Source organism: Fusarium fujikuroi, chromosome FFUJ_chr08 (assembly GCF_900079805.1).
Source record: "Fusarium fujikuroi IMI 58289 draft genome, chromosome FFUJ_chr08".
NCBI classification, from domain to species: domain Eukaryota; kingdom Fungi; phylum Ascomycota; class Sordariomycetes; order Hypocreales; family Nectriaceae; genus Fusarium; species Fusarium fujikuroi.
This window is the reverse complement of record NC_036629.1, coordinates 1578489-1590894: the sequence shown is the minus strand read 5'-3', so window position 1 is coordinate 1590894 and position 12406 is coordinate 1578489. Positions and strand designations below refer to the sequence as shown.

The 12406-nt window shown below is 49.2% G+C and overlaps 2 protein-coding genes; one reads left to right on the top strand and one right to left on the bottom strand.

The window, feature by feature from the left end:
• Nucleotides 1–171: 171 nt before the first annotated feature.
• On the top strand, nucleotides 172–3622 carry FFUJ_12294 (URB1-like protein; the record flags this gene model as incomplete). XM_023581882.1 has 2 exons in its annotated part: nucleotides 172–328; nucleotides 387–3622. The coding sequence occupies 2 exons, from the start codon at nucleotides 172–174 to the stop codon at nucleotides 3620–3622; spliced, it is 3393 nt and encodes a 1130-aa protein (XP_023434502.1).
• A 518-nt stretch (nucleotides 3623–4140) lies between these two features.
• On the bottom strand, nucleotides 4141–9856 carry FFUJ_12293 (probable chitin synthase; the record flags this gene model as incomplete). XM_023581881.1 has 3 exons in its annotated part: nucleotides 4141–4172; nucleotides 4232–9480; nucleotides 9549–9856. 3 exons carry the CDS (start codon nucleotides 9854–9856, stop codon nucleotides 4141–4143), a joined length of 5589 nt encoding a protein of 1862 aa, XP_023434501.1.
• Nucleotides 9857–12406: the final 2550 nt, after the last annotated feature.

Below are 12406 nucleotides of genomic sequence, written 5' to 3'. Positions count from 1 at the left end.
CCTAAACTTCAACAACGGCGGGTAATAGATCTACCGACCGTACTCCACACTTCTGGTCCCTGATTCCGAATCTGGCAGGCGGGATAGCGGTCACGCGTGGCAAAACGCCAAAAAGTCAAGTAAATTCATGGATTAGAGATCTAGATTGCGACAAGCTCCGTGGTGGTCAAAATGGGCAAACGAGACTTCAACAGCGGAGATGGCGCTGACGCTTTTCGCAAGCGCCAGAAAGTTGTTCACGAGACTCCAACGAGCGAAGAAGTCACCTCGAGTGATCAATTGCGCAATTTGCTGTCCTTCGACCAGGATTTGCGCAACGCCAGGCATGGTAAGTGACGATGCTATTGAAGGCACCAACGAACTAGATCTGATACATACCCCTATAGGCCTTCAGTCTTTCAAGAATCTCCTCGATCAAATAGTTCACGAAGAGGGTGACCGAAGAGCAAACCTCGACATTCTACATCAATACCTTGAAGCCGTCAAGCCCAGAGATGCATCCGAAGATGCAGTCTTTCTCAACGATATCATGGAAATGTGGTCTTTCGCCGTGCAGGTTAATAACGATGGTGTCATATCTTCTGTTGCCGTTGTTCTGGCTTTGCTACTCCAGATCCTCTCAGGCTCACTACAGCTTGTCAAGCATGGCCTCGGTATCTGCCAGACCCTTCTCCAAGAGCAGCAACTGAAATCATTGGCAAAGAATCTCTCGGCAGAGAAGAGCAAGGGTTTTATCATCTCACCTACTCTCCGTCTCCTTCGAGAAGCTACATGCCTAGATGGAGGCGCCTATGCGAAGCGAATCTTCCGCGCTCGAAATTTCACATTGACATCGTTTGGACGAAATCTTGAAATTGGGCATATTGGAGATACGCAGGAAGATGTGCGCAAGGCTTCTGTCAGAACAAATGCTGTCCGTTTTTTTCTGAGCCTTCTCAAGTTCCTAGGTTCAGATGGACGTAAAGAACTTGTATCGCAAAAGGAACTTTTGTCACATGTGACTTATATGATCAAAAGCGACCCTGCCTACCTCGTTGTGGATATTCTCGACTCTCTAAAGCTCTATGTCCTCAAAGATGACAAGATCCCTAGGGAAGTCAAATTCCGATGCTTCAACACCAAGTCGTTGGTGCGCTTCTTGGCTCTATACACATACACCAGCGATGGCGAAGATGTCGATGAGAAGTCAACGGTGAGCCATAAGGCCCACCAACTCCTCATCTACATCTGCACGACGCCTACAGCTGGTATTCTATATCCTTCCACTGGTCTATACCCCAAAGAGTCTGAAGACGACCCAGCGCCGAGTGGGCGTGCGAAGGCTGGTACACAGGGAGCTCTCTTCGCCGAAAGATACAAACAAGACATTCCTGTGTATAACTTTGTCCTTGCCGAATTCGCTCAAAAATTGCGTCCTTGGTCCAGTTTGAAACATAGCGAGCTTTTGGTAGCAATCTTCACCTCTGCCCCTGAACTTACTGCAAAATATTTTCTTAGCAACCGATCTTTCACGTTCGAACCAAAGTTATCCATGACATGGATTGGATATGCCGCCTTTCTTTTCAACACTATGCAACTTCCTCTCCCTCCTCGCTTCGGAGACCGATCGCGATCTGCCAAAGCACCTCCTCCCACGTCCATCCTTCTCGACAACATTATTCCGCTTCCCATCAATCAAAAAGTTCTGATCCGGTGTCTTTCCTCTAAATCCAACCTCACATCTTTCTTTGCTACCCGCATACTGATCGTGGCAATTGAGAAGTTAGCTGAAGCTATCAAGATGCATGAAGAGGTTTCAAAGGGCAGTGATCCTGTCTGGGCAGAAGCTAGCCGTCGTTTAATCGATGCTTTTTGCCAACGTATTCCGGACATGAAAGAAATCGTTCGGTCATACAAGGGAACACCAGCTGAGAACATTCTCCATAAGACCATGGCCAGTCGTTTGCTACGCCTTTACTATGAAGTCATTCCACAAGTTGCCCTTGCTGCCAACTTTGATGTTTCGCCTTTCTTCACAGAAGTTCTCAAGTCGCTCAACAAGAAAAGCGAGCGACATGAAGACGAGTCACTAAGAGTTATGGAGCTCGAGAACTTGGTATCAATTGCCAGTTATTCCCCTGGTATGCGTTGGTTCTCAAGGATAGACAATATCATTGATGGAGCAGGATCCTCGCCATACACCGCCCTCCTGCGGCTGCTTTGTGATAAGAAGCGAGATCTTTCTTTCCAGCAGCTCAAGAAGGTTCTAGGCGAGGTCGCAGTTGAGAACCAGATGGTAACGAAGGCGTCCCTGATGAGCTCTCTATTCGAGGCCCTCCAGACAACGCTAGCCGATGTCAAGGCAAAGCCAATGGAGAAAGTTTGGTCATATGTTGACAACTGCGTCAACCGATGTGCCTCCTCGCCAATCAAGTATCTCGATTTGATAGAAACATATGCCCAGGAAGATGGTGTATCATCTGGTAGTGAGACTGCTTTGGTTGACGTGACCCTGGTAGAGCAGTTGTCATTCGCAATGGGCTCTGCTAGCAGCGATGAAGAAGCTGCGCTTGGCCAATTCCTATCTTTCTATTTCTCTATTTCATACAAGTTCAAGCCAGGAAAACAACTCACCAAAGCTCTATACAAACGCATCTTAGAACAGTTTTCATCAAGCAAGGTCAAGATGAAAAAGATCAAGGAGGAAAGGTCTGATGATGCAGATGCTGATGAAGATATGCCTGATGCCGATACAGTTGATGCGAATGGTTCAAAAGATGGCTCGACCATTGATTCTTCAAGGCTCGAGGCTATGCTGCTTGTACCACTCCCCGAAGACGAGGATACCACAGCTTTGACAAAATGGGCTGGCAAAAACGCCGAAGACCTCGTTGAAGACGGCTGGGCAGCAGCTCTGATTCGCCTCCTCTCCTCTCCCCATACCAACATCCGCAAGGAATCTCTCACCAGCATTCTCAAGATGGCTGCCAAGCTCAAGGATTCTTCATACGAAGAAAAGGAACAAGTTTGGCTGCTCTTGTGCGAAATTGCCGAGTCATCGCGTGATGAAGTTGAAAAGGGCCCAGTCCCCTCTGCCTTCACTGCTTTCGCCATCCACGCTCTGGATGTCTTGAAGAATCCACTCCACCCACTCTACCCCAAAATCAACAGCTTCCTCACACGCAGCCCCGTCTGGTCTGCTGACAAGCTTCCCCTCGCCCACGACATTCTTCACGGTGAACCCTCAGAAGATGATAAGTATTACACCGAAATCACATGGCTTCTGACCTACCTCCTTGACAGCTTGCGCACACCCTCCGACCTTGGCATCTTTCATCGCAAGCGATGGTTCGAGAAGATACTCGCTCTGGATGCTAACCCTTACTTGCGTGTCAATTTACGCACTCGTTTGCTGCGTCTATTGTATCGCACGACTTGCATCGAAGGCGGTAGCACCACGTTGACGACTCGCTTCGGCATCCTCAGCTGGTTAGACTCGCAACGGGCTGCATTTGAGGGATGTGAAGAGGCAGATGTAATGGTTGCACTCATGAAAAGGGTATGGGAGACATGTGATCAAGAAAAAGTCAAAGTCTGGAGTAAGGGAGGCGTCGAAAGGTTACTTGCCAGGCATGATTTGTAAAGGTGAATGGATTGGATATATAAGCTATACAAATTTATACATGACTGTTAATACCCAGCCTAAGGACGACAAGACTTGCGCTTATTATCAAGGAAATGGCCATCTCCTATTAGGCACTCAAATGCTCGCGACCTGTGCAGTCGACTTTAAGCATATTGAGAAATTCGTGGAGTCAATGTTATCACTGAAACATCATTGTTCAAATTTGTTCGTACATATGTACAGATCCCATCCATCTACCAAACAATAACCAGAACAGACACCATAAGGACGACAAAATATATATGCCCCTGGACACAAAAGATACTCTCCCTCGCTAACTACCCCACACATTAATATGGATTCGAGCAGCCTTTTTGTTCTGCCGTTAACAAAAATGTTGAGTTTTTAATTTCCCATCCAAAATTCGCCGTTGTAAAATATGAACGCACTTCAAAACAGATATGAACAAGATTATCGGAAGGCTGAATAGGCATTATAACGACCGTCTCAATGGATACACGCTGAGTCTAAACAGTCTACAATTGGCCAGAAAGCAGAGCTTCAGTTGCTGAGAAATTGTTAGCATGAGGTCGAACGAAATGAATGGGTCAGAAAGTATTGACTTACCAGAGTTGATGTAGGCCCTCTTCGCGTCTAGAGGAACATTGAATCGCCTCTCCAGCTCTTGCTTGATGCCCTTCTTGGTGACAGTCATCAAGTCAGCTGTCTTGAGAATGTCGCGAATCTCAGCGAGGAGGGCGTCATCACTGGGCATGCCAACCATCTCCTCGGGAGAGAAGAACTGCGAGCCACCAAACTGGCTCGCACGGTTGCCAGGCATCTCAGAATGGGCCAGGGACATGCGAGACATGTTTTGGTGGCCGAAGCCAGCTGTTGAGCCGGGGCGGCTGGGCTGGTAACCACCACCGTACTCAGAGAAAGGTCCCTGAGCCTTCGTGGCATAACTATAACCAGAGATCTCTGATCGCACATCGTCACGAGCAGTCTGGGTCTGTGTCTCCCAGAGCTCGGCTTGGTACTCCTCCCACTTCTTGCGAGGGATCGAGCTGGGATCAAATTTGCCCTCGTCTGAAACAACGATCTTCTTACCAGCTTCGCCAGCAATAACACGAGTGTTACCCCAGTTGAAGTCATCCATGTGCCAGAAGGAGTACAGGGGCAGACCGAAAGAGAAGACAGGAATGGCAGCAATGTACATAATCATCCAACCAACCATCTCCCACTTGCGTCGGAGGATGAAGATGACAGCCTGCAGACCATAGATGGCACCAAGCAACAAGAAAGCTGTAATAGGCACCACTGACGGGTTGGTAGCGACTTGGTAAATCAGGTACACGATATACATGACAATGACAGGCTGGACAATAGTGCTCAGAAGATCGATGAAGACAACGAAACGCATACTGAAACAGCAGAAACCGCAAAGCTGGGCCAAGGGAATAAGCTCAGCCAAGTTATGCACGGTAGAATTGATCCAACGTCGTCGCTGAGACAGGAAGACAGACCAAGAGTCAGGGGCAATAGTCCAGGCCTGAGCGCTGAAGAGGTACTTTGTCTTGTACTTGGAGTGATACTTGAGGAGCAAGGTTGTGAGATATCGATCCTCACCAAGATGGAGCAAGTTCTTCATGTGCAAGGTATCAACACGAATCGTGGAGTAGTCTTCAACGATCTCCTTGCTGACGAACAAAGGCTTACCGGTCTCCGCAGCGCGAATTCGGTACATGGAGAAACAACCAGGCAAACAAGTGACTGAGCCGAACAAACTCTCGAATGCCTTGGACAAATTGTGTGAAATCCAGTACTCGTAGACCTGAATCATAGTGATGAAAGAGCCCTTGGCGTTGGTGAGAGCGGTTTCACCACAGCAAGCAATCAGGCGAGTATCATCAATGAAGGCTGAAATCATTCGAGTAGCTGAGTCTGGAGCGACGACAGTATCGGCATCAATTTGGAAGAGGTATTCGTAGAAGGTTGGGTTGACGCCAATAATGTTGCGGATCTGGTGATACATCTCCAACTCCATGGGACTCATGGCAAGGTTGTAGTGGACGCGGTTCAGGAAACGCATGAGAACCATCTGGGAGTCTCGCTTACCACGGTTACCGGGGCGAGAGACCTCAGAAGGCTTGCCAACCTTGACAATGACCATGAAGGGGACGATGTGGCCTTGGACTTCGTAAAGACCCGAGTAGATCTTACCCATGTTGTGCTGTTTCATACCCTCGCCGAGAGCCTCGAAGCTGAGAGGCTCAGGGTCGACGGTCTCAGAGACACCAAGAATATCCAACACAATGCGAGGCGTAGGCCTGTCGTTACCTTGACCGATAATCATACCGTCACAGACAACGACGAGAAGCTTTCGCTTATCATCATACTTCATGCGAGAAAGCGAGTCAATAGCACGGCGCAACGAGTCTTCATCTTCGGTATAAGCGGGAATCATACACATGACGAACTTGTCGAGGTTCTCGGGCACGTTCTTGCCACCGAATTGGAGTGCAGCAAGGAACTTGAAGACCAAGATAGATGCGAGCATGACTGAAATAGCCAAGATGAAGTATGTAGCGAACTGACAGCGGGTGGAGTTTCGAGTATCTGAGTCACCAATGTAGAAGAGGTTGTTCAGACAGGTCTCCATGCGTTGTTTCTTGACAGGGCTGAGCTTGATGTTATCCCAGTACTTGGAAACATCCTGGCCCTTTGCACTTCGGAACAGCTGGACGACACTGTCCTCCATGAAGTCTGTGGCGCCTGGGATGTTGGGAGTAGGCTTGCCAGCCTTGGCTTTGAGACGGAGACCACCCTGGAGGTACTTGGTCATGTCGTAGACCTTTCCGTGAATAGTGACAACGTTCCAGGAACTGTCTCGGGCCAACTTCTTGACATATTTGGGGCTGTAACCCATGCGACCCTTCAGGTAAACATGCTTGAAGGTGTACATTTGCTCGAAGTACCAATCAGGTCGACTGTCGTTGGTGTAATAACGGAAATCGTGGTAGACGGAGTTGACATCAATATCTCTGGAAGCAAGAAGCTGGGGCTGACCGGTGATGTTGGTGTTTCGGTTGTCGAGAGTGACCTCAGGAGGGATCTGACCGTCTTTGCCCTGGCACAGAGCAGACACTTGGATGGGGAAAAGAGCGCTGATATCCTTGCCGGCATAGTTCAAGAGAGTATCCTCACTGACAAGGTTACTGCCAGGATAATGGTTGGGAATGAAGGCATTGAGGTCAATAACGAAACCGCGGATAGCAACGTAGGCGCCCTTACTGCCCTTGTCACCGTCGTAGGAAGAGAGTTCGTTGGAGCTGTAGACATACTGCTTGGGGCAAATGAGTGTGGGGAATCCGACCATGAAGAAGGCGGCAACAGCACACATCAACCAAATGAGCATGTTGATCGCCACCTTTTCTCTCCAGGCCATACGAACATCCTTTCGAGGCATACGTCCGATCAGTCTGATGGCAAAGTCAGGGATGAACCAAGTGAGGAAGAAGACGAGAGCCACCCAACGCTTGCGGCTAGGCTTATCTCGGTACTCCTCAACCTCTTCGAGAGACTTCTCATTGCCTCGCTCAGCCATCTGCTCACGTGTGTCGAGGTTCTTGAACATGTCACCACCACCAAAGGCAGAAACACCAGCCTCGGATCGAGTGTCGTCGGTGAAGTAACCACCCTTGGCCTTCTCACCGTACATGAGAGGGGTGTTACCACCAGAAACCAAATGCTCCTTAGAGGCGCCGAAAGCCATAGACTCAGCAGGTGTGAGACCATCGCCAGCATCGGACGAAGGCAAGCCACCGTAGCGACCAGAAACTGACACTGCCTCGCCGAGCTGAGCAATCTCCATCCAACAGCGTTCACTAAGGAAAACACCAGTGGCACCGACTCTGACTTCATTCTGGGGCCACTGCTTCTCCTCAATAACCATCTCAGCACGTTCTCGTTCACTGCCAACCAAGATTGTCTCCGCATCTGTCATACCCAGAAATTCGCCGAAAGGCAAGAATAAACTGAAATCGGCAGATCGAAGACGTTGGCTGATTTCCGCAATACCAAAAGTTTGGACCTGCATACGAACGCACTTACTGTCAAACTGGTTCGCAATTCGTCGATCGTTGGGCTTCAAGCAAAAGACGAAGTATGAGTTGGTACCGGGGTCAGTGACAGCCTTCTGGACATTGTCCAGTGAGGCAAGGAACTGGCCTGAAGCACCTTGATCGAGAGTCATCTTGGCATTCTTCTTAGACTCTCCCGCCTGGCTCTGCTGATCTAACTCCTCCATGGCCTCTTGTTGCTGGCGCTTGTAAGCTGTGCTGGGGCGACCAGTTCGGTGCGTCTTCCGAGACATGACACTAGGCGCTCGCATAGGCTTTGAGCTGACGGTAGCCTGCATAACAGTAGTGCGTTCGTTGGGGTGGGTGACGGTCTGGAGAGCGTCTTGGCCGAAAAGGCGAGCAACAAACTCGCTCTTAGTACCGTTGATCATATTGAGGAGGTCACCAGAGATGATTTCGCCGTTCTCCTCTATGAGTCCCTTGACAGGGTAATCTACCTCACCAGCAAAGTGCTTCACGGTGAAGACGGCAGAGGTGTTCTCAGTCAGGAAGTTGCTTCCAGGAAGCTTAGCTTGAGCGGAGCCAACCTCGATAGCAGCGTTCTTGCCATCGAAACGTCTTCGGAGAGCCTCAAGAAATTGCATATCTGTTCGGTTTCGTCGAGTTTGATCATCGAGAATGCTAAGAAGACCGTTGCCAGGCTTCAAGATGCCTCGAACAGCGTCCGAGTTGTCGAAATAGCTGGTCGCAGCAACGCTGACTTCCTCGGACTCCAGCATGTCAGCCTTGCGGTCGAAGAAGTTCTGAAGAGTAAGGTTGTAGATGCATTCGGTAGCAGCATTGTTGAGAAGTTGGTCGAGTGCGGAGCCAGTTGGAGTTTGCTGGCAGAAACCGGGGAAATCGACAATCGAGACGGTGTTGGCAATAGACTCCTCAGGTGCACAAAGTCGCTGGTTGATGGTCTCGAGAATCCAAGCAACGAGGAGGGAGTAGAGTGTTCGGGCAAGCTCTCCAGCGTGGGCACGGGCACCGTTGGGGTCGAGCATAACAGTGACACGTTCTCGGTGAATCATCTTGGTCTTATAGCCCAAGGTGGTCTGGAGGTCAGCGGCGCTGACACCAAGGAAAGCAGCGATGATGCTGAGAACATCTTTGTTCTTGACAGCAGTGATGGTTGTACCACCCTCGTGAGAGAAACCACCACTATCGTCGCCAGTTACGCTGGTCTGGCTAGTTGTCTCAAACTCTAGTTGACCAATGTGAAGAATACTAGCGAGAATTTGGCAAATCTCGGCAATTTCAGCGCGAGGGAACTCGAGCTTTCGCAGAGCATTCTTGAAGACTTGGAAACCCTCTGCGTCGTTGATTCCAACCTTGAGCTGAGTAGGATGGCCAAGGTACTTCCATCGCTTTTGAGTGGTTCCAGTGACAGAACCACCGTCCAAGCCGAGATGAGACTTTTCAGCCTCGCTTGTTCCAGCAAGAAGATAGTACAGAACGTGGAAGTTACGCTCTCCTGTAGGAACATCGGCGATACGGCTACGCTCCAGGCGATGATCCAAGAGCTTACCACCAATCAGAACAGGGTTTGTTGTGGCTGAAGTATCGTACTGCAACTCGTAGAAGAGCCCGGACTTGGAAGCAGTTGGTGTTGTAGCAGTCTTGGTAGTTGTGAGACTATCAAAGACATACGCGGCGAGAGAGAGCTTTGTGGAGAGGGGCGTTGATGATTTGTTGAGAAGAGCAGTCAGGAGGTGGGCTCGAATAGTAGACTTTCCAGCGCCAGATTCACCCCTAAATAAATACATTAGTATTAGCAAACTTTGGGTACAAGTCTCCCGCTTTCGGCATCATAGACTTACAAAAACACAACGGCTTGATTCTCGGATCTGTGTCCTAATCGCAGAAAGGCTCTGTCAGCGATTTCTTCGGCGCCAGCCATGGCGCTACCCTCCTTGCCACCATCGGGACCCTTTGAGGAGTTGGTATAGGTGTTGAGAGATATGAGAGCGTGAGAAGACAGTCGAGCGGTAGGGTGCGAGACATGGAAGCGACTGGCAAGATGAGCAGTGAGATGCGTGTCGGATTGAAGATGTGCAGGCAGCGATGGCAAAGAGGGTTGAGTATGAGGGCCTCCTGCGCCGCCGAGCTGTGGGAGGCTCATAGCCATGATGGACAAGCAGCCAGCGAGTGGCTCTCGAAGGTTATGACGACTCGGTAGATTTGGGTTTCAGCAGAAACGCTGTTGTTGCGAATTGGTTTATTAAGGAGTTGTTATCGTCGTCGTTAGTTTCGATCGTATTATCGTTTAGGTTGGTTGTTCAACAGTCAAACAGGCACTCAGAGCGAGGGTTTAGAATGCTGGGAGATAAAACGAGCGTCGAATAAAAACAATAATAAGGATTAGAAAAGGTAAGAAGAGCCAGGCTCCGGAAACAGAAGCCTTCACCAGAACGATTGGACTTGGACTGGTAGTCGTAACTCTACGTGCCAAGGTAAAGGAAAGGTATTAACACCAACAAAACAACCTGGGCTCGGCTGGGAAAAGGGATTGTTTTTCTTGGGACTGGACTGAAATGGACTGGACTGGATGCAAGTCTCCTCTCTCTCCTCGTACGGGACAGGGAGAGAGTGCTCTACTCTCTCCACGGTAAAGAGGTGGGATTGTCAGTACGGAACACCACTAATACCACTAATGCAGCTCGGGCATAGCGCAAGCCCCCTTTGGCCTTGAACAATTTCTATGTTTGGATGCTGTCCCACGGCCGCGGCATAAAAATGGACGCCATACGAGGTTTTTCCCTGCCCATAGCCACACGGCACTCCCGGAAAGCTCTAACACCTTCCCCCTGGATCTATCTCTGTCTCTTTTTTTTTTTTGCCTCTGTTTTCGCCTCGCCTCGTCTCACTCTTAGCAGTGTTTGGTGAGAGTGAGACGTTGAAGCGTCATTAGTAACGAATAGTGCTTGGTATATGATGATAGCCCTGTGGGTGATGTGCTATGATGGCCTCAACCATCAGATCAAAGCCACTCAGTCACAAAGCGAAATGTTGAAGATTAGTCTTCCTGAATCATTTGAAGCAATTCGGCACTTCAGCTGAAGTGTGTACGAGTGGCATTTCTTTACATTAATAAAAACCACTCAGGAGTGCCAATTAAAGTTCGCGCATCTCCTCATACATGGGAATTAACGGTTTCTGAAACTGCGCTTGCGGACACCTAATTGAATTTTACAATCATGATGAGATCGAATGCCATAATTTTAATAAAAGACCCGGTGGTGGTGGCTCAGGGCTCCGTCCAACTCATCTAGCTTATTGCACGCCACAAACGGTCAGCCATGATAATTATAACTGAGACCATATCTTGTGATAAGCATTCCTCCCGTCTGTCAGCGGAGGACCAAAAGTTTAGCTGTTTTGTTGATGAGTGCATCATTCATAGGGACCAACAAACGGTAGCTCATCATGACCAGCGTGAACTCTGTCAACATAGTAGACCCCTAAAAAGAAAACCCTTGCCAACTCTGGCCCAGTAACCAGCCAGTTGTTCCTCAAATGGATCCCCGAGTGCTAGACTAACCCGCACAGACAGGGACGACATAGCGGGTCATACAAAAGGCTTGTTTACTTTGATGCTCCATTTTATGTCCTATCTGTGTGAATACCGATTCATGGCCTCTGTATCTCTCTGGAGTCCTGTTTTGCGTTGCAGGGCTTGAGACATGTTTCTGCTTCAACGTCGGCTTCCTTGATATTGAGAGCCAGATGACCAATTGACTGATGCTGGGCCCAGTTCCGTCTCATCATGGTGGCAACTTTTATAGGGGATTCCCAAGACAACTCGAAGGGATCGAGACATGAGCAAAAGTCTAGGCAAGACAGCATGCGCCCAATATCTTTTTAAAATCGTCATGGCAGGACCCTCTATCCTACGCCATCGTCAAGTAAATATGTAGAGAATGTAATTCCAGTGATTATGAACGCTATCAACAATCTCTCTTGAGGTACTCTCAGGGGTATTGAAACTCCACTGGCAACATTTCAGGCTCACCTTGCCTTGTGTCAACTGAACCAGGGAGAGTGTTGCCGCTTTACTGGGGTCAAGACCGCTCCAGTGATCGATCCTACCACTCGGACTTCTGGAATGTATGAACGACGGTGCTAGCCCGCAACAATTCCCTGTAACTTTTATTTTAGGAGCGGGAGTCCATTGATGAACGTCATGTGGAGGAGGCACAATCGTCGTCAAGGAGGGCAGCCTGTCTTTGTTCGTCATGGCTATAAGATCACGAGGCTTGCAATATTACTTGTTGTTCTCGTTTACGCGACATCCATGCCAGAGTTCGTTCAATTTTGCGAAGCGTGAGTGGACGGGAAGCGCGTGCTGTCAGAACACCTGAGACACCCTTACTGGCTGATCTGCGAGACCATATGAGGCGGAGGGAAAGCAGATAGATTAGCCTGTCCCAGCTGCGGATCACTTTTGCTGTCAGTGTCAGCAGCGAGCATTACCGTTAGAACTAACGAGAACCACTGCGCAACTCCCGTTGAAGCCTACGTTACCGTTGACTGCCTGCTAGGTACCTTGGGTATTTTATGACTTACGGCGTTTACCATATGTGCCATGCGGCCATGAGAGCCTGGTTGGTCGCGGGCGTATCAGATGTTAGTAAACGTTACAAATTTGTCTTGGTAACCGCGGATCGAGCTGGAGAGA